This window comes from Chiroxiphia lanceolata, chromosome 2 (assembly GCF_009829145.1).
Source record: "Chiroxiphia lanceolata isolate bChiLan1 chromosome 2, bChiLan1.pri, whole genome shotgun sequence".
NCBI lineage: Eukaryota > Metazoa > Chordata > Aves > Passeriformes > Pipridae > Chiroxiphia > Chiroxiphia lanceolata.
Genome location: NC_045638.1, coordinates 56,461,629 through 56,484,668, shown reverse-complemented (window position 1 = coordinate 56,484,668; position 23,040 = coordinate 56,461,629). Strand labels below are relative to the sequence as shown.

Sequence of the window (23,040 nt, the reverse complement as noted above, 5' to 3'; positions counted from 1 at the left end):
GTGGGTGCTTCAGCAGTCTGTCGCCTTGCCCACTGCCGTGGTCACACAGGAGGACCTCGAGGGCCCATACAGTAACAGCACTGGCACACTGCAGACACGGCATCTAATCCATTGATGAAAACAGTCACCACTTATGGCTTGTCTTCAGTGCTTTCCACTAGTTTGCTCCCTGTTTGGGGGTTGTTTTCCCTCTCAAAGAGTGGTGTTTTTTCTGCTCAGTGAGGGAATGGAGAGGTTGGGACCCCTCTGCAGTTTTCAGAGCTGTACCTGTAGATGCTCAGAGGACCTCCACACAGACACAGCACTCCATGATCCAGGTTCCTACACACACACACCTGTGCTGTGTTTTCTCCAGAAATCCTCAGCTTGTACCTTTTCTCACTTGCTTCACAGGCAGCCTGTTATCTCAATGTGAAAAAGCATTTCTCAAAATACAGCTGTTACCTCTGCCCCTTTCTGACTTTGAAGACTTGTCTTAGGGACTAGTCAGTTGCATGCCTTTTTAAATGCATTTCCAGCATCTTGAAAATAAAATGATTTCCAGAAAATGTATCAGTATGTTCCTCAATACCTTGTGATGCATAGCCAGATTAAGACCAAAGAAGGATGTGATGCCTAAACTAGGACACAGGCATATATGAAGACTCTAAAAAAAAAAAAAATGCTGGAATCCTTAAGAAAGAGCCAGAAACTCCCTTTCTCAAAAGCAGCACAACCCTAATACATCAGTAGGTCCAGGACACCTCTATTTCTAACACAGGATTTCTGTAATTAGCCTATTTGATTTGCAGTCCCCCCCAGACTATGGTCATTTGGACAGCTCAGTTCTTGGCTCCATGGACTCACTTGGCAAACTCAGTCTTCAGACTCACCCTCATGTGGCATCAGCTTCTCCTCAGACACACAGTTGTCAACCTTGGATCCCTGTTTGGGGAAGAAAACTTAAAACTTGGGTTTCTAAACTGAACAGGTGTAAGAAGTTTTGTTTCTGACCTTGATTATGGTAAATATTCACAACCTTCCTCCAGTATTTTATCGCTTTTTTTTTAGCCACAGTAGTTTCACTGATTCTTATTTCTTTCTTACTCCACTGCCTTCTATCATTCTCATCATTCACCAAAGGATTTCTTTTCTATTTATTGTATGTAAAGCACATTTCTTATTTCCCATGGCTGCTTTGAACAGTGTTGATCCAGTTTTAGTTTTATTAAGTCCTCCCTCCTTGTCTGCAAACACTGTTTTTGCTGCTAAGGTTCCTCCACATCTTTCCTTTCCTAAAGCAGGTGCAGAGAGGGAGGATTTGAAACAAACCCCCCAATTTCTAAGTCCCCTTTGTGATGAGACAAGACCCAGAACACATATTGCCCTTTCCCACTGAAACTATGCTGCTCTACACAACATTTATACCAGGTGCAATTTTCAATAACATCTTCCATAAATACATACGACAAATGTGACAGTAACATTTTTGCAAAGTGGCAATTAAATGTTAATTTTTGACAGCAATGCCTAAAACCTTCAGGGACTCCTTATCTTTCTTTTAAATCTTAATAAATCCACAGGATAGTATCAACCAGGGCACAGAGGAAATGTCTTATCAGTTTGGAGCCTCTGGGAACATCACATCAAATCCACACACATAGTCCTCACCAGTGACCACAGTTAATTTATCTGTTGACAGCTCTGAGCCCTTCGAGAAATCACTTGGTGGCCTCTGTTTCATTTCCTCTGAATACAACTCCAGTCCAGTGGACATGTTAATGATAACTTCAGCAGAGAGGTCCTCATTCAGCCAAACCCTTAAGCTCAAATGTAATTTTCAGCATGAGGATATTTTATTGAAATCTCTAGCAAAATCAACACCCCTGCCTGTTGTACTAGACTATGACCGACAAAGCTTTTCCCCTTCATCGGTCCTAGCAGGAATGTGGTCTAAAGCCCAGGATCCTGAAACAGGCCCCAGTATCTGCATCTATTCTGTGTGGCTGTTCCTTACCTGCTAAGGATGAAACAGTAGCACCTAAATTATTGTTTGATTGTAATAAACTTTTTCCCACTGTCTTCTTCCAACAGGAAGGTATGTTGTGAAATAGCTAAGTATATATATATATATATATATATATAGTGTCAAACTCTGTGAAGATCAATAAGCTGCAGTTTTACATTATTTTTTAAGCCCAAATCTTGCTTTAACTGGCATTGTGAAGCTGTGAGGCTGAACTTGTGAATGTGACGGGGAGGATTTTTGACCCCATCACATGAAGAAAGCCGTGAGCAGCTACAACTGCTCCTAAAGCAGTCACAACCACAGCTCTTCTGCTTCTGGTCTATTCAGAGCAACCCCTTCCTTATTCAATCTCCTTCAAGTGCACCATGTTGTTGTTTCTTTCCTTCTGGAAACTAAAGAGTAAAAGAAAATCTAGCTATTTGGGATGGCATTAATTTAAAAAAAAAAGGAAATAAAGACATTTTAATTGCATGGGATTTCTGAATAAGTTTTCAAAGTGGGGGTAAAAAAATAGCTGTGTGCCTGGTACACAGAGAGCCCTTTCTCTTCCCCTTTGTGGCAGAGGAATCAATGGAATTCATACAAAAGAAGGAGGGGGGTGGGAAGAGAGATAGGAGATGCCTTGCTCGGTACCAGCAGGTCACAAGTCTCATGAGGCTCCAGCAGGGCTTGCAAGGAAGTTGCTGACTCTATCTCCATGTGTACCTTTTTGTTCCTTGCCTTGGATTTGCTGGTCAGTGGCATGCTGCTTTGCCTGGCTCTCCATAGAGCTTGTAGCCTACAGGAATTTGGACAGAGTGGTACAGACATCGCCGACAGAGACTCTGATCACTGACTATCCCTTTAAATGCAGTCTCATGACTTAGTCTTTACTCCACTACCTATTAAAGAAGGAGACAAGACGTTCATAGACAGCTTCCATTCAGACACACAGAAGGACACAGAAAGGCAAGACAATTTAACTGTGAGTAAATGCGAAGCATTAGAGGTGTTCTCTAGAGCAAAGGGCATGGAGAAAGATTTGTAGAAAATCCTGAGGTGAAAGAAGGTGCAGTAATTTTTAAAATATACTTGCATACAATCTTCAGAAGGTGAAATTCTGTAAGGAAAGATATTCTGTCATTTTAGCATTGTTCCTTTAAATATGAATCTAAGTGTCTCTTAATATAAAGTTGACCAATGCTTGATTTCCCATAAAAATCCGACATGGTGATTTTGTGCTGCAAGCACCCGAACCTTTTGCAAATACAATCTTATTTTCACTGGGATAAATTTCATAGAAGGAATATCTGTGGGGGAAATTTGAAGCCAGCCTTTTGCAAACTTGGATCTAAAGCCCAGCCTGGAGCAACCAGTTAGATTTCTGCACCTCACGACGGGTGGCCTTTCTTCTGGGAGTGCTGGGGACAGAAAGGAGCTATGGGTGCTTAGCAGCATGGAGACTGCACTAAAGTGCAGTCATCATGTGTGCAGGTGGCTAACTTTTTAACCAAGGGGCTCTTTGTCTCCACACAAGGGAGACAAGGCGCTCTGTAATGGCCAACCATCCTGTATGCTACAGCATTCTGGAAAATTCGATCCTTGTTAGTCAACGGAGTCATCAGCATGTCCCTATGTTTATTTTCTTTTTTTTAATGATAACAGCTACTGAGTAGACCCAGACAAGTATTTTAATAGTGATCGTTACTATTGCAAGTGATATGTCAGCACTGATGGAACGAGAAAGTTCCTCTGTCAGCTCAGCCTATTACTTTTCTAAATATATCTGTGTTATTAATTGCAGGTGTGGTTATCTGGTGGAGAGTGTTCCCAGCTCGCCTTCATGTTGCCCATTTCCTTCTCTGCATTTATCCTCTCTGCTTGCTGCTTAACCAAAGGAAACTGCATCTCCTATGATGAGCTGAAAGAGCTGAAAACTGAATTCGCCATCAATCTCTACCGGCATATATCTGAAGCAGAGAACAGAACCAATCTGGTAGTCTCTCCAGCAAGTGTGGCTGTTTCTTTGGAGCTGCTGCAGTTTGGAGCACAAGGAAACACCTTTACAGAGCTGCAGGATGCTCTAGGATACAACATTCATGGTATGTACTGCTTAAAAAAAAATACTTATTGTCTTACATTTTTTAATAAATTCAGAGCTTAATAAGCAGACAGGAATGGGACATGTCATATTAAACTTCCATTTTCTGTCTCACTGCAAGATCTAGTTTAGGGAGTGTTTTCCTCCATCTGTGATAGGCAGGTATCAGCTGAAACAAAGGAAACTCAAAGGAGTAGTGTGATATACATGTTATCGTTCCACTTTTTCCTGAATCAGTGCTTACTCTCTTATGGCACAAAAATACAGCTACATTTAGAAAGCCGCTTCCATGAACAGCAGAATTGCTCCAGATTCCTAGAGGTTCATCGTGTCCATTGCGCCCTGCTGTCCCCTGTGTGCTCTGCAAAGAGGTGCCAGGCAGAGGCGAGTTGTTTTCTCTCCCATCCCATTAACAAATGAAACCTATAGAAGTTGAATTATCTTTAAGACTTATGATGTTATTACAACTGGCCAAAAAGATGAAAAGTTATCAGAAGGAGACTGGCAGGCAGAGATACACATTGACAGATGGATGGTGCAATTGCATCTTTCCCTAAAAGCAGGCTAAAATAAAACTCACTGGGAATTTGGAAGGGATATGGGAAAGACAGATGTCTTTAAATCCAGCATTAAGTCAGCTTAATTTAAGGATGCTGTTTTCATTTTAGCTTTGGATTATCCTACCATCTCACATCACATGTCAAAAACTATTTTACATTATGGGCAGAATGTTTATGAAAAGCAGATGACTGCCTCATCTTCAAAATTTGCAACTTATATACAAGACTTATGTATAGATGTGACACTGCTATTTCTCAGCATAAAATTCACTTTCAGGGTATGAAAACTAAAGATAAAACCTACAGTAATTTCATCTTCCTGTGCTGTAACCTGACTTAGTTACCATCACCATTCTGTATAAGATTAATATTCAAAAACCAACACAGCAGTAGGAGCTAACTCTGGCTGATAGAGATACAGCTATCAGCTACATGAACTGACATAGGAAGAGTGCATCTATATTATGAGCAGCTGATACAATGAACTCTTGCCTATAATACTCCTATTTCTGTAAATTCAGTTCCTAAACTACATTAATTCATACAAGGATTATACCTTGCTTGATACTTCTGGTCATTAGGGGTTCAGTTATTAAGAAAGAACCTTAAAGAATAACATTTCACAGTGAAATTCCAGCACAGATCTCCACAGAAAACGTAACAAAGAGAAGTGCAGAGGTTGTCAATGACTTGCTAACTCTTTTATGCTCTCTTCTCATGTGGCACATCATAGCAGGGAGACATTATATCTCCATTTTAGCTGTCTGTGGTACAAGCCACATGAGCTTTTGCTTTCAGTAATATTAATGCAGGAATGTGAAAATAAAGTAGGATGGGATCTATTGCTATTGGTCATAACAGCATATTTCCAGAAATGGGGAAGGAAACCACTTCCTCAAATGGTCTAAATCAAATAAATAAGTAAAATAAATAAATCAAATATTGAAATGAAATTTCCTATCAGATGAGTAAAACCAGATTATATAGGTATGCATATGTCACAAAATCCCTTTCTTCAACATAATGTTTGTATTAATGTTTTTGTTGGTCTGCCCTAAACAATAATGAAGGATGAGGTTAAAACCTTAGCAGGTTGAAAACAATGAAACATTGATGGTTATTCACTGTTCACAGAGAAATCTGCTCTTACATGCACTTGTAATCTTCTTTCAATGTTTGGAAGATTTGTTCACTTTTATTCTAATACTAAGAAAAACAGTGCATAAGGTGATGTATCTCTAGACAGCACAAACAAAATGACGTACTTTAAAATGCTTTCTCCTAGCTGATTTATTTTATTAACAACAGAGTATTTTAAAGCAATTTTGAGCTCTTCTCCAAGTAAGAATTCAGGACTTTGGTTAGCTAAGCACTTTGGGGAAGTTACAAGTCTGGGATACCACCCCTCACATCCACATCTACTTCCAGTTTACCATCCTTGATTTCTCACGTCTTCCAGAGTGCTCGCCAGATGCTCCCACACTAATGCAGAACGCACAAGGAAAGCACTTTACACCTCAGACTGTGTGAGTTTTCTAGACATCTGTTCAAGGAGTTCAGTATTTTATCCCTTATAGAGTGATAGATCCAAATTTTAATACCAAACTTCCCATAGGTGATTAGTCTTCCTCCAGGTTAGCTACTTAAAGTAGTACTATTAGGTCAGAAAACACACACTGGATTCTCAGGTGGTAGAACTCAACAGACGTGCAACTCTCTTTTGCCCCACAAAGAATCTGAAACAATGCAGTAAAAGTGTCCTGATGACCTGTCTGGCAGCTGGAGTCTCATGGTTATCCTGCCCTTGACCTGAGACCCTTAACTTGATCAGCCTGGGACAGGTCAGTCCATGTGGGATTCACTTCCCTGGTTAGCCACCCCAAAACACCCACATCCCAGATGGCAGTCCTGACTTCCCTCCTGCTCTGCCCACATCCACAGGTGACTGGAGAAACTGAGTGATCACTCCCTTTGCCTAAGGCCTCTCGACTCAAAACTAAGAGATTTCCAACCAGCCATAATGGTGAGCTCAGCCATGACCATGGGGAGCCAGATACCTATGAGCTCCCCAGGGCATTCCAGGGTTTCAAGCCAAAGCAGAGGAGCATCTGAGCCAAGTACCACAGCAAGGGACACAATACTAACCCACCTTGAAAATAGTGGCAAGGAATTCATGTACAACAGTGAGCTACTGAGGTTCACATAGATATTGGGGGCACTAGATGGTGAAATCAGAAAGTTCCTGTGGTCCCACAAAGCCAAAAGGCACTGATTCTTGCTAAAGAAAGCAGTACTCCAGACATTTCCCAGTCCTCATTGAAAACTTAGTTATAGAATGAGGAATCTGCTGAAAATGTCTTAAAGGCAAGTAGCACATCTTCACAGACTTTTATTATCTGACACTAGGCAAATCTCCTCCAAAATACAACAAGATATGTAGGAAAGGGGCGAACTGCAAAACACGGGAAGTTTGAGGAGATTTGACACAGAGCACATAAACGTTGTTCAGGTGGGGTGAGAGTCCCAGGCCTCAGGAGTTCACTTTGGCATGAACCATTCAATCACAAATCATTGCAATTGAGAAAAATAATGGCTCCTAAATCACCCTTCAAGGGAGTCTATGGGAACGTAGTGATTTTAAAAACACAGGATTCTCTGAGTTTGCGGGACTCATGTTCCTTCTGGGCTCACACCTCAACCATGTATCCATCACAGAAGCCACCACTGTTGAACTACTATGAGCTTTTCAGAAACAGGAGACCAGGGCTTTATTCAACTATTTCTATTAGTAGACAGCAAACTAAAGAGTACACTATTGAATTTTGGAACAACACTGAGCTTGTAATTGCTACAAGCATTTTAGAGGACCAGAAGAGTATTTAAAAGGATCCTGGAAAGTCAGAGAAACATGTGAACTGAATAGGATACAACTCAGTAAGGACAAGTGCAAAATTCTAGATTTACAAGAAATAATGAGTCATCCAAATTGGGGAACCATGAGTCAAAAAATAGTAGTTTTTGGAAAGGATCTGAGGGATCTTAGGATTTAGAAGAAAATAATATTGAATGGGAATACAATTGTACTTGAAAAAAAAGCAGACATCTTGTGGGTTGTATGAATAGACGAGTCGCTTCTAACACATGTGAAGCAACCATCAGTTCTGTTTAGCATAGCCAGGGCTCATCACCATACTGGTGGCCAGTTGGGACACTAACCCTTCAAGAAACAAAACAAGGGCAGCAGAGACTAACCTGGGGCTATAGGGAGATGCCTTTCCTGGGATAGGTGGATAATGGCAAGAGAAGGAGACAGTGGGTACTGTGGCCAGTCACTGCCAGAGGTAATAGATCTCACTACGGCCCAAAACCAAAAAATAATGTACCTTATAAATTGTTCAGAGGTGCATTTGCATAGAGGTGTGAACCTGATGTGAGTTCAGCTGCTTGACACATCTGCACTAGAGTGATTCCTACAGCAACATGAAGAGTGCTTTACCATGCCTAGAGCATCATCGCCCTCAACAGTAGTGCTTGACAGTAATGCTCCATAAAGTCAAGGTGCTCCCGTGCTTAACAATCAGAGGACACCATGTCAGCACTGGAACTGAGAGCTGTGGAGCCCTGGGGCAATCCTTAACCTCAACGTGATAGTTGCAGTTTCTCCCTCTCTCTTGCCTGGCAGATCAAAGCACGCAGGACTTCTTGCGCACAGTGCATGAAGGAGTGACCGACTCGAGCCAAGGCACAGTGGTTCAGCTGGCATGTTCCTTCTTTGTGGATGCTGGCACGCAGCTCTCGCCTCACTTCACTGCACATGCTGCACGCTGGGCGAACAGCAGCCTGCAGCAAACCAACTTTACTGACCCCAACAGAACCACGGCCCAAATACAGGAATGGATCACCAGTAACCTTGCAGGTAACACAGCAACCTACAAGAATGCACGTGAATAACATGTAAAATAAGAGTAATGAGAGAAATTGCATTAAGCCAAGTACAGTTTTTGCCACACTCTGTTGTCCAAACCAAAGCTGAAAGCCAGAAAAAACTAATTCTTGTGCTGACATTCATTTCTAACGTGAAGAAAGAGTGGAATTGGTCTGAACCTGTGAGTATAAATTTGCAGTATCAAGCTGGTAACCAGTTGGCCTCATTCCTCTAATTTTTAAAATGGCAATCCTTTGCAGTGTTTTCACTTTTAATGAGAACAGCCAAATTCCCCAGGGATGATGTTTGTGGCACTGAATGCTTTCATGGTGCTATGGGGAACATGCAGGGCCATAAGCTCAGCAGTCAGACTCCAAGTTTAAAAGTCAAAATGGGAAAATAAAAAGAATTTACTTTCCACATAAGCAAGAAAAGTAATGAAATTAAATTCTGTGTTAATTAAAAAAATAATTGAAAAAGAAATTCCTAAGAAGCAGCAGAGCAAAGCAGTCCCTGATTTGCCCTATCAACTTATGTGAATGTTAATTTGGCCAGCAACATATGAGCTGATGTTAAATACACACATTAAAGCTGTTGAAACTAACGAAAAAAACATTCTGTCCTTCTCAAATGAACACTAAGAAGTGATCCAGCTCCATGACAGAAGTGTATTGCTCTAGAAGCAGGTACTAAAATGAGAGGTCATATTGCAGTGCACACATTGCAATATCAATGAATTAAAAGCGGATCACTCTTTCAGAAATCTTAGAGATACCCAAAGCAGGATCAGTTGAACTGACAAGTAAATAGGAGAAGGGAAAAATTAGGATATAAGCCCCAGGTGACTTAGTTACTTCATAAAGCAGTCTGTGGTCATGCCATGAGGTATTTCTGGTACTAATGATGAACACCTCTGAGATACACCTGGGCATATTTAACCTAGAACACCAGTTAGAGCTAGGGCATAGTGCTGAACACCGGGCTGCTGTCATCTGCACTGTTCAGCAAGTGGCACAGTGCTGGTACAGCTTTGACCCTCAACACTGCCCAACTCAAACTCAGTTCTGGGGAGAGCAGGGACCAGCAGGCAATCCAGATGAGGTCCATGCATAGGTGGAGAGGGGAAGGTAGAGGGTTAATGGTACCTTATGAGTTTTGCCTCTTGCCTTTCGGGATGGAGAACAGCCAAATTCCCCAGGGATGATGTTTGTGGCACTGAATGCTTTCATGGTGCTATGGGGAACATGTAGGACCATAAGCTCAGGTCCCGACTTGCTTTATTTAGTCACACGGACCTGGCCTTTAGTCCTGGGCAAGTAGGATGCATGTGTCCCTCTCCCTGTCTCTTTTCCATGCAGATGGGGATGTGCGTGGCATGCTGTTGGAGACCGCTAGGTCGTCGCTCAGCCAGGTTGCCTTGGTGAGCACCATGTATTTCAGAAGCACGTGGCAAAAGAAGTTTTCCCTTATGGACACTCAGATGTTGCCTTTTACCACATCAGAGGGCTCAACCCTGAAAGTGCCCACAATGCATCATACAGCCGAAGTTAACTATGGTAACTGTCCTTAATCCAGATTTGAGCTATTGTACAACCTGTAACAGTTTTCTTTATTTATTTTCCACAAATACCACACTAAGATAGTGTTATTTTCCTAGCTTAGAGAAGTCTCAGAAGAAATTCCATCAATGAAGGAGATGACTTAAGTGGCCAACTTGACTCCTTATAATGCCAAGCATTGATTAAACAGATTCTGCATTCAGAATGGTTCCTAAAATATCTACTGTCCCTGTCCCATCCTTCACAGACCAACACCTCCTAGCACTCCATAATAAACTTGTCAGCTGTAGCAAACAACCAAAAGGCACCAAGATAATGGACCAGGAGAAAGAAACATAAGAGACTGAGGGTACCACAGTATAAAAAGTCCTTTACAATAGCATGGAGCTTGCTAAATAAAGCTGCTTAGGAAGGGGGGACCATAGGAAGCACGTTTGACCCCATGACAGAGGGGCAGTTAAGACTAGAACTATACCAAGCCAGTTTGATTTGTGGGGTAAATAAAAAATTTTCTGGCCCCTCAGCCTAATCCCTGCTTGTCATTGGAGTGTGTGAGCACCGAGGGAGGATGGTATAACCAGGAACACCAGCACTGCACACCCACCCCTCTTGTCTCTAGTCACAGCCTGTTTCCAAGACTTTAGGGTAAAATTGCAGATCTTCAGGGCCAAATTCTGCAAGAAAAGATAATTTTTTATGGTGCTTAAACCAAATCAGTGGGTGATTTCAGCACAGGCTTAAACCACTATAAATATAGGTCAAACTTTTATTTTTATAATATATGAATACAGTGTAGGCTACTTTCAAAGGCTTGATGTATGTGGGTTGCTGACAAGAGGACTTATGCTGCAGGCTTAATTTTCTACCAACAGGAATTATGCCAGTTAGCTATACAATCTCTTTCAAAATATAAAAAGCTCCTTTCCCTTCTACCCTAAATTTCAGAAGTGCACTTGGGTAAAAACCTCCCTAATTCCAAGTGTAAATTTTCTCAAGACCAATTTATATCTCTTAACATCATGCCAGCTTTAAGTTAAATAGTTTCTCTTCAGCTTTGATATTTACTCCCAAACATTATTTGCAAGTCACCAAGTTGTCTCTCAACTTCCTGTTAGATAAACTGAAGCAGCTGGCTCTTCTAAAGCTATTCGAAATGAGGCTCCAATTCTCTACTAGTTCTTTTTTGCACTTTTCCAAATTTAAATCAATCTTTCTCGAGGAATAAATGATCAGGAATGTACACAACACTTTTAATGAAGCTATATTCATGCTCGCTAAAATGATTTTAGTATTTCTATGTCTTCCTAAAAGTACCTTGCATAGTGTAGCGCAGAACCAGCTCAGGGTGGTTATTCAAGGTTGGCCCCACCTGGGCCTTTTTCCTTTCTGCATTTTTTTCCAGCTGATGAGTCCTCAAGGGGAAGGGGGAGAAATCTCCACCATTTGATTTCCACCACTCTAGTCATCATGGCAAATCACTGTCTTTGATGAAAGTCTTAGTGTGGACAATACTTTGGAAAGCCACTAGTAACTCTTTTCAACCTGGGAGCCCCTCTTTTACATTGCTTTAAGTGTCTGCTTGCTGCTTTTCTTTTCCTGCTCTAATTGCCATCACTTTTACCTGTAAATAGTGCCACAATGAAATTATATTTGCTGTTTTATTTAAAACTAGATGGCTGGATCAATGCCTTTTTATCAAATTAGTTATTGAGTCAAAAAAGGTTATAGATTTGTTTGCTAGTCTGTTTTATATTGCAAATTATCTCACTTTCTATTTCCTTCTGTGACTTGATTATTGTTTTCTCCAGAGTACTTTCTAAAACTTCCCAGATTACTTTCTTTTTCTTTATAAATTAATCCTTTTTTCCAATCATGGGAAACAACTGAATTTACAGTCTATTAAAATTTTTGCTCACTCATTTGCAATTCCACATCCAAGTTCTTCTCATATTTTGGGGTGGTGATCATCCAGGTTCCAGATTATTATTCATCTCTCTAATGTGACGAGAATTTATGATGTGAAGTAATGTAAACTTTGTTTCCATCTCTGGCAGTGTAATTACTCTTTTCTTCATTTCGATTAGGAACCTCACCATTATCTTTTGCTCTATCATCAGACTACTTCTTTGCCACCAGTTACTGTCGCTGATAATGTCGGAACGGCCAATGCGACATAAATATCAGAGTCAGACATAGTCCAGGTGCAAGGTGATCAGGAAGCTGTTTATTGCTCTCAAGTGTTTCTTTTATACTCTTTGTACACTATCGTGCCATAACACAATTGGTCAAAAGTCTCAAGCATAAGACACTGCACACACTCTTATTGGTGACACTGAAGACACTGTGCATGCTGTGACATGCTATTGGTGACACTATACACATTTTGATTGGTGACCTTTGGTCTGGGCTGCATTATGTTTGTTCCATCCACCATTACAGTAAATATTTCCTAAAAGTTGTTTAAATTCCTCATCACTAATTGCCAGGCTGCTGACAGATTCTCTGTCAACCCCGACAAGTTACAACAAATAATTGGCATGAATCTAAAAAAAAATCTAATATCTTATATGGCTTAATAGCTTATATGGCTAAAACATTTGCTGTGCAACAGTCACATCAAGCAGGCAGATGGCAGCTTGTTATTTCTGTGCCTTTTTATCTCTAAACCATAATTCACCCGGTCAAGAAATAATTTCTTCTGCTCTTTGCAAGTTTGTCCTTACAGTTACATCTTTCTTTGTGGCATCTCTTCTTTCTGGACACTCATGGTATGCCCACCATTGCTTCTTCCTCCTGCTGGGACTGCCAGCTCCTGACCACATTCACACCTCTGACTTGACACACTCCCATCCTATTTACATTTGAACCTTTTACAAGTTAAATTACTTTACTGAGGAGTGCAGTTTCCCTTTCCAAAACCCTACACCTCATCTTCCTTGTTGTTGAGCAACATGAACTACATCAACTCAATTTTTTAGTCCTGGGTGATTTTGTATGACCAGCTCACAGTAAGGGCTTTTGCTACCCATGATCTCTTGAATAGCCTTACCCTTCACTGCTTTAAGAGGTAAACAAATAGGTTTCTTGGGAACATACTTGGTGAGCATCATGTATTTCAGAAGCAAGTGGCAAAAGAAGCTCACCAAATACAGCTATTACCTTAAGAATGGACCTTTTCTCCAAACTTTCTCTTTTAGCAGAGAGAAATAAACAAATGAGAGGTCCAAAACAACAGAAGCCAGGGGGCTGCCAATGCTTATACAAGTGGGTATAGTCAGGGAAAGCCAGTGACCAGGAATTCAGCAGCTGAACTGCATTGTCTGACCCCATATTTGCACCAGAATCCTTGCAAACTTGATGCGAAATTGTTAGTTCTGCTTATTTAACCACTTCCCTGAACACAAGAACTCCATCCTATCATCCTTAAGTAGGTAGCTGAAGCACTAAATATTTGCACAGAAAAGGAAGTTACCCAAAATACTAATCCAGTCTGAAGTATGTAAGCTTTTTGCAGCTGGAGAGACTTCTAAGGAAAGCCAAAATGAAAGGGATCATTTAAAATTTGCTGATTGTCAGGCTTGATTGAGCCAATTCAGTCTTTGTCACTAAAAGTGACAGAAACATTTCTAACAAATCAGTTTGAAATAAATGCAAAAGACAGGCTCAGTACAACTAAACAGAGGCCCAAGATAACTTTCTGTCATTATTAAATGATAGTAGCTGTCTCCCACCAGGATCTAAAGCACAGAGTGAGAAAGATTAGCTGTAACCTACTATCAACTGCAACTTTTACAACATTGTTTATCCTTTTAACATTGCCACGAAGAACAAACTAGCCTGGGGATAAGTAACACTGCTCTAAGAAAATGTCAACATTACTGTTCACACGTGCCTCTTAAACACTGCAGCTACTTTACATATTCATTTTTCCAAGCCATTTGTTAACGACATTTGAATTCTAATTTAGCATGTGTATAATCCTTATGGGATGCTCAAAATCAGTTCAAGCAAGGAACGCTAAATGTTCTGACTCAATAACATAAAGTCTTTGATTTTCTTTCTAATTAACAAATAAGGAAGGACTGTATAACCTTTGCACAGAATGTGCTGACTTCAAATTATCAGCACGCCTGCCTATTAAACCACTCATGCCCAGTGCACTACAAACGTAAATCTTCCTTGTTTGCCCATTGGAAAGCAGAACATCTTTTCCCAGCAAATGATCCACATGCTGGGAGTTAGTTTTAACAGAGCAATTCTCTCTCCATGGTGCAAAGCAGGAGGGCTCATCTGAGAGCCTAAGATTTAATCTAGCAGAATAATCAACACTTTACGAATCCTGTCTAGTCCATATCTGCAACACTAACAAATATTGTACACTAAGTACTTGAGACATCCTACAGCTATGTACATATTGCCAAATATTTAGGTATTATGAACATGAGCTACATATATTCTGTTATTTACAACCCCTGGTTCAGAAAGTGTGAGCACCTTGAAGTTACAACTACTACAGCCAGGTGAAGAAGGAGTAGATTGAGTATTTTGGATGGCCTGCAGCAAAGGCAATAAAATATTTGCTTGCAACTTGTATTAAGCTTGCATTTAACTCCTGGTCTGCTAACTAGTACTGAATGTTCCTGAAATGCTATTTATTGGATTCTCAGACGGAAAAATAAGAAGCTAAAATTGTGATAGTGGAATCTGTTCTACTGTATAACAGAGTCCATTAGAAATGCCTGGTTAAATTGTTCTTTGAAATATGGAATTAAAATGGTACTTTAAAATGGTTATTACAAATTTTTGTATAACCAATTGCAAGTTTAGAAACCCTCCAGCTTTTACTCTTGAGACTAGTTTTTATAACCTTCATCTGATTTTGATAGATTTTTGTGCCTAGACTTTCAAAAATTATAAATATGATGCTTAAATAAGCATAAACTGTTGTTTAATGTAACTATTTTTTTCTTGAAATAAGGCTAAAACTGATTTTTAAGGTTACAGAGACAGAAACATGAGGCAAAGTAGATTTCAGTTAATTAAGTGGGATACTTCAATTTGTTTTTGTAACTTCTATCAGCACTAAAATTTTAGTGAAAGACATAAAATTGCATCTTTAGTTAAAGAACGTGCATTGCAGGACGAGTCACCACAGTTACTGTCATTGCCTTGGTAATATTTTTTTAAACTCTGAGCAAGGAGGACAGCTATTATATGAGAAAGTAATAAAATACTCATGCTCTGTTGAGGCGCTGCTTCGGCTACTACCACTTGCACTAGCACTTTTCTGCCAAGATACATACGTCTCTCTCACAATCAGCTCTGTTCAGATGAGAGACTGTTGTGAGTTAATAGCAACTTGAGCTGGCTACAAGAATGTATGTACTAGAGACAATTCCTTAAATCCTACCACAGCTGCTCTGAACTGTCTGCTGACCCTAGCTGGGGTTGTAGGTTTGGGGGGAGTTTTCCCACTTTGATGATGAAATAAGGTCTACATTTGCCCACCCACAGGCCAGTTCCAGACTGCGGCTCTGGAGGCGTTCAGTGTGGTCGAGTTACCCTATCTGGGGGAGAAACACAGCATGTTCCTAGTGCTTCCCAGCCATAAAAGAACACCTTTGTCCCAGATTGAGTCTCACCTTTCTGCCAAAGACATAACCCTCTGGGCCAACAGCTTAAAGAGAACAAAGATGGACATTTTTCTACCTAGGTAAGCAATGTTAGCACGATAGCTTCACTACTTCAACTGTCAGAATTTCATGTGATAGCGCCTTCACGAGCAATGTGTGAGCAAAATCAAGTGACATGCTTTCTGTTTTGTTATTCATCTCACGATCAAAGATGGCCTTTCTTAAGGCACAAACAGGTGAGCTGGGAATGACAAGACTTTCTGGTATGCTCTGTAATGTCTTAAAAAAATGAAGTATTGCAGTTGATCCTACAGGTTTTACTTAAAATTTGTCTGGGATTAACAACCCTTTAAAGACCTAAAAGAGATATGTTGCTGGACCTTTCCCACGCTCCATTTTTCTCTTTGCTTAAGGGAGAAAAAAAATATATAACCTTGTAAAAACACACTATTGTGTGTTTTTTAAACTTGTCAGTGTACTACAAAAAGGCACTGTACAAAGAACTTGTGCACACCCCTACTGTCATAGTCATACCCATCTTTTCCATGCACAAACCAAGCTCACATCATTCATTTTCCACTTTAGTCATTTGCTGTTGTTAGCAAACACGCATACCCCGGAGGTATTTTCTATCATCTATTCCACTGAAATTGCACAGCAGGAGGCAGCAAGTAGAGGAGGCTTTTTGTGGCTGTACCTATTGTATGGATCAGCAAGGAAGGACTTCATTATACATCTCTTACTATGCATTCATCACATTAATGAAGCCCTGAGAAACTGTTTATGCATTAATATTCTTTTTCTCCAAGCTAATCATTGGCAAATGTTTCAAAGTGCCATTTGCTATAACCAAACTTGGGAAAATGCAGAGTTCATATGTCAAGAAGACTGAAAGGCAATCTGAGTGCAACAGATGGTAGTGAGGGATTCCTTCTATTAACAACTTCAGGTGAAGATGAGGTGCTTTTCTGCAAAGTACACTTAAACAGACAGCATGCACTGGGGTCATACAGGAATAGATGGATGAAATGGAAAGGCTTGAAATAAATCGCATCTGTTATGCTTTTAACTCTACAAAATTACAAATCCAGCATTTAAATAAAATCTATCATAATAATTTCAGGTTCAGTATTCAAAGCCTTTTTGACCTAAAGACAGTTTTTTCTGCCTTGGGAGTTAAAGACGCATTTGATCCCATCACTGCTAATTTTAAAGGCATTTCAGGTAAGAGACTTGACTAAATACAAAATGATCCTTGACCCAACAGTTGTAGACTTCTACCTTTGAGTGATTTGGTAGACCTGAGTCTTCTGAATTAGTTGCACTGCTTTCTCTGCAAAATTCTAAAACACAGCTTACACCTCAACTGCTCTATTCTATCAATTGATTTCATCAATTTTGCCAATTGATAAAATTTTGAGCTTTTTTGTGGAAAAGAGGAACCTGAAAAGGACAGGGTTGGTTTGGGTCTTGAGCTTATTTTTCCCTTCTGTTTTCTTTAAGATTAAAACTGTCAAGATAGCATAGGCCTGAAAAATATTTATTCAGAAATTTAGGAATGCAAGTTGTACTAAAGCATCCTATTTGTGTTTTTAAATAGTCATTAAACAGGGATGCTGGACCAACAAGTCTGTATTTCAGCTCCTAACACTACAAACAGTAATGGTATATGCCCAGGTCATGTTATCTTGCTAATCCAGTGATCAGTGGATGGAGTTATACTTTCCCTTTGCTAAAATACTGGTGTTATGACTAAACTCTTGGTTTTGGAAGCCTGAAATTCTTCTGCTCCTTGGAAAATTTTTGCCCCTATTTAATATTAAATACAAAAAGAATCCAAGTTATCAATTTTCTTTCTTCTTTGACTACTTCCAGCAACACAAAGATTTTCAATTTAGTCATTTCTGCTCATAGTAAAGACTCAAGAGTGGTAGCACCCAGAGAGCACCTTACATTCTTGTGCATGTGAGTGAACAACTGGAATTCCTTCAGTTCAGACCTGCTCTTACAGAAAAACTACTTATCTAGGATGAACCTCAGAAGGTACATTTCTCATGGAGTTTTTCATGCCACTTTTAAAATTGAACATAGCAGTGTTCTGTTGCTATGTTCTATATCTCAGACTGCAAAGAGATGCACATTAAAATAATTTTGCTGCTCACTTTTTTGTTAAAGCCTGCTGCTTTGTTTATTGCAAACAAATATCAATGTACTGATGAAGCGCGCAAAGATGTATTTTATAAAGTTAATATCTATTTAAATAAGATACGTGCTTGGAGGAAATGAACTCCATAAACAATATAATTTAGCAGCTTCCTTCCTCTGTACGCAGCCTGGTAGTTTCCATCAGAGGATAAGGCTTGTAGAAGTATTTGACAAGAAAAAAAAGTCTGCCAACCTTCCCTGCTTTCTGCCCTCCACAGTCAGCTGGAGAGAAGCAAGTTTGTAATACTCAGTAGCTTTCTGAAATAAGTTTTTTCCCAAGCTCCATTTTATGTCACAGTCCCATTGTTTCTTCCTGAAGAGTATTTTTTTCCTGTTGTTTTCCTTTCAATGGTTTCTCAGTTCTTGCCTTGTCCTCACTGTGTTAATTAGTTTCTACTTTCACTATGTAACCTTGCCTTCCACCACAACCTGGAGACCTCTCAAACTAGTAACTCCCACCCAGCATTCAGTCCACCGTTGTCCATATAGGGGGAAAACAGTTTAGATGGTTAAAATACCTAACAGTTATATGATCCTTAGATTCTGCAGGAAAAAAAGGCAGAAGCATTCCAATTACTTTTAAAAATAAGTTTGCAATGGAATTCAGAAAATAACTACTAACATTTCTTTTTCAGATCAAGATAGTCTTTACATTTCAGAAGCTATTCACAAAGCAGAAATTGAAATAACAGAAGATGGTACAAAGGCATCAGGAGCTACAGGTAAATCAAATATACAGACCTAACTTCTCGTTTCTGGGGTCTTTTACAAAACTACTAGCCTTTTATTTAAAATAAAGCAAACAAGCACAGTAGCATTTAAATGTATGCCTAATCCAAACTTAAACTTTTCTATTTAACACACTTCCATTTTACCTTTGTAAATGTTCATACGAACCTGTAATTTTTTATCTCAGTCTAACATGTAAAGGCTCTAATGAAAAACAACTTTATCAACCCAGGGAAGATTCTGTTTGAGAAAATATACCACTTATTTTTCTGTTGGTCAAATATGTTTATTCAGACCATAAAAACAAATAATGAGAAAAGCTTGGTAATATTTTATCTATAGTGCCTGAACTGCTATGAGATTTGAAGATGATCTCTTTGATAGCACTGAAAGTAATGATGGGAAAGTTTTACGAAGACAGGCTTGATTCTTACATACTTTGAAGTGTGACCTTCACATGCAGTAGCTTCTGCTACAGGATCATTTCCTCATGAGCAGCTGGGGCTGGGTGAACAGGGAGATTCAGAGTAAAATCTCAGCTACAGACTACACGGCTAGTAAATTACCTTCACCAGCTGAAATCCTTCACGCAATTTACATAAAGCAGGGGAACCAAAATTAATGAGCTGTGTCTTCCTCCCTTTTTTTTTTTAATTGGTCACATGAGCCCTATCAAAGAAGGCCCCTGCTTTTCTTGTTTTGTCTTTGGAAGCCTCAGATGATCCAAGCAAGCATGGAAAGCAACTGTAATCCTAAACCCCTTCCATTTCTTCTCTGAAAAGGCTGAACTTGCCCTCAAGCCATTCAAATATCAGCACAGCAGCAGGGTGATCATTAACCACTTCTCATCTTTCTCCTTCCCTGGGCTGTGCCAACTGTAGACATGCTCCACACACACAGTGCAAATGCTGGTGGTGGTCTTTGACTGTGGATCAGGGCAAGATCTGAGTCTCTCCCACTTCTCCTCCTTGCTTCCAGGAAGGAATTCAAGAGGCACATAGAGAGAGCAGTGAACCTCACTGCAGTGCGCACATTCCCTCACTCAAATGTACCACAGTCACAATACCAAAAGCAATCTGAGCACACCTGAGTTGGTGTATTTATAGCATTTCTCTAGAAACAGTTTTGAATCTGACACATGTAGTACACAGGTGGGTGTACAGTGAACAGTTGATGTAACCAAGTTAACCTTTCTGCAGAGCTGTAGTTTTAAATTTTGAAACTATTTTCCTCTCTATGACTTCTCATAATTTTTCTACTAATCCCTACACAAAATAAAAGCTTTTAGATGGCTTCAATCTGAGGGTAATAGATCTTTATCCCATTGAAACCAATGCCAAAACTCCCTTAACTCCAGTCAGACCAAGCTAAGAAGCTGATTTTAAAATATGTTTGTTTACTTTAAAAGTTCTGGATCTAGTCACTTGGTGGCTCGAAAGCAAAAACAGGCACTTTTTTTATGAGCATTAAAACACTGCCTCTCAAACTAGTTTTACTGTGTCTTGAGTCTTCAAATTAATTCCATTGTCTTAACTTCTCAAAAAATAATCCAAATCTGCTGTTTTTAGTATTGGGGTATTTTGACAATGCATTCTTAATACTACATAGGTACAAGGAATAATTTATTTAAAGACGTATTTTAATAATAGCTGAGCCATCATAATTCTTATGGATTCTTTATTTAATCTAATAATTAACCCACAAACAGAGAAGGGAAAATCAATCATAACTTGAGAATGATATACTTGAGATACTTGAATCTTTGAGACACTACAGTTTTATTCAGAGCTCTGACAAGGGAAATTCCAGGATGACAGATATTTCTCTGCTCCATGTCTCCCAATCAGAAGAGGGACTACATCTGTGCCTTGCTTATCTTTTTCATCAGAACAGCACAGCCAAGAATTGTGACTTAGAAGAGTTAGGGCTGCAACAACATCAAAAATTACATTACCTTTGAAATCCAAAGCCAGAAGGACTCACTTCAGCATCAAAATACACACAAATCACCTGCACGTAGTCTCACGACTCTGGACTCATTAATTCAGACTGATTTCACTGTTGGATAAAATTTTTGGTTTGTAGTTAAAGCAGAGGAGCAACTCAAAACTCAAGGTACTAAACATCAGAGCTTGAGGGCACTGTACAGAAGATGCAAAGGAAAGGGATGCATTTTACTAATGTTTTTTCTTGGTTGCATTACAGCAATGGTACTACTAAAAAGATCTCGAACACCTATTTTCAAAGCAGACCGACCCTTCACATTTTTTCTGAGACAAGCTAATACAGGTATGCATGCTCTGCCTTTCAGGAGCAGAATTCTTCACAAGTAGCACTGAAATCAATACAAGTTCTTTCTAAATAGCCTGCCATTCTTCAATCCAGGAAATTTCATCAAACATGGGAACAGTGGGGTTTGGGTTTTTAAAGCATAAAGACTATGGTTTAATTTTCTTAAAAAGAATGCATGACTCATAGAAGTCAGATTAGCCTCTCCTCTCAATGCAGTATGAGCTCAGAGATTTCTACAACAGCTTTAGGCACTAGAAAGATCTTAAAGATTTTAAATGCCCCAGCATTCAGTACTGAACTCCACAGGGCTATTCAAATTACAAACTGGCCAGATTAACACTGGAAATAGTTAAAATAGAGATCTTTCCCTATAAATGAAACTTACTCATGCCTATACTGATAGCAAACAGACTTCTGCCAAAAAAAAGGCATTTCTTTTGCAACTGGTAACTCTTGACCACCCCCATACCCAAACAAAAAAAATCCAACCAAAAACATAAACAAACAAAACTGCAGAGCATGTCTTGAGAGAGAAGCATCACAGTGCTGCTCCTTTAGCTTCAGTATTGTCTCATTTCAGATGTCCAATCACATTATTCCAGAAACTCTGCCAAAAGAAAACACTATATAGCTCGTTGGCAATAATAAAAATTGCATTATGCACCATTTAGTAGGTATTTGCTCCTCTGAAGCATCGGGCCATCTCCAACAGCTCTTACCATTCTTAGCAACGCAGTACATTTGCAGCTTAAATAAATCCTTCAAACCACCAAGTTTCTCTCCTAAGTGCAGAACACAGTAACTTATAGGGTTCAGTAAAATGCTGGGGCCTAACAAAAAGACCACAGAGAATAGTTTTCCTTATCTGCTTCCAAGCAACACACTTCTCTTAATCAGTGAATACCTGTGTACGCAAAATTCTGCTTTAAAAATCTGTATCTTAACATTTCAACATCACAATGCAAGCAGCTATTTTTTAAAGAGAAAAATCACTACACCTTGGTGGACGTTTTGTTCTAAATATGCTTTGGCAATCATTACCAGTTAATGAATATAAGTATTTTTAGTTGGCTAACGCAGAATTTTAAAATAAAAAGGCATCAATAAGCTCATCTATGAAGCCTGAGCCACAGACTCTTCAGGATTAAGAACAAACTGATTTTGGTGAATAAAATGGCTCAGTTTATAATATATGTTATATAAAGGAAGGAAATCAGATTGTAAAACAAGATTTTTATGTGAAGCATAAAATACTTTCCAATCAACTCAAAATCAGAAGTACATTTCTGTACTTTTAGCTTTTTAATGGAGTCATTTTGTTTGCTCAGACTTAGTGACAATTTTTTCAGGTATGAAAAGGGGAAAGGGTAAACAAGATAGACTGTTAGTATATTTTACCAACCTAGCTAGCTAGAGGTGCTTAAAACTCACTATGTCCATAAGTTCACAGTGAATTTTTATGTAGACCAAGAGTCTTCACTGCATCAATCTTCTAGTAATGCTAGAAATATATTTTCCAAGACTTAAAATGGTATAGTTCTGCTCAAAATAATTAAAAAAAAAGTTTTTTAATTTGAATTTCAGGTTTGAACACATTCCCTTTGAAGGACAGGCAAGGTAACAGCAATACAAACAACAACAAATCCAATGTATCTGAGGCAGTGATTTCATTCAAGGGGTTGTAATAACCTCTTCTGTAACTAAAACACAAACACAAAGCAACGAATTCAGGCTCTGTTTTCCTCAGTTCAGAAGTGATTCTTTAGCCAATGGTTTGGGTAGGTTTCAGATTTTGGCAAACTTCTAGTTTGGGCTACCAACTATTTGAAAAGGTCTTTTTGCTTTTAATACAGAAATGTTCAAATTATTGTAAGACAAGGGTGCAATTGCAGGCAGTTTTTCCATATAAGCAATGAGTGATTCCATGATTTGCTAATTCCATGCTTAGTTTATGTATTTAAACTGAACTACACTTTGAAAGTGAGCCCCTAAATTGAAATAACATTAATATTGTTTTCATTTGCAGGTTCAGTACTCTTTATAGGAAGA

At 39.3% G+C, this 23,040-nt stretch overlaps 1 protein-coding gene across 1 annotated transcript; it reads left to right on the top strand.

The window, feature by feature from the left end:
• Positions 1 to 2,834: 2,834 nt before the first annotated feature.
• On the top strand, positions 2,835 to 21,108 carry SERPINE3 (serpin family E member 3). The gene is made up of 8 exons (XM_032679103.1): positions 2,835 to 2,972; positions 3,792 to 4,089; positions 8,331 to 8,564; positions 9,932 to 10,129; positions 15,647 to 15,845; positions 16,889 to 16,989; positions 18,606 to 18,692; positions 20,905 to 21,108. The coding sequence occupies exons 1-8, from the start codon at positions 2,856 to 2,858 to the stop codon at positions 21,030 to 21,032; spliced, it is 1,362 nt and encodes a 453-aa protein (XP_032534994.1). The 5' UTR covers positions 2,835 to 2,855; the 3' UTR covers positions 21,033 to 21,108.
• Positions 21,109 to 23,040: the final 1,932 nt, after the last annotated feature.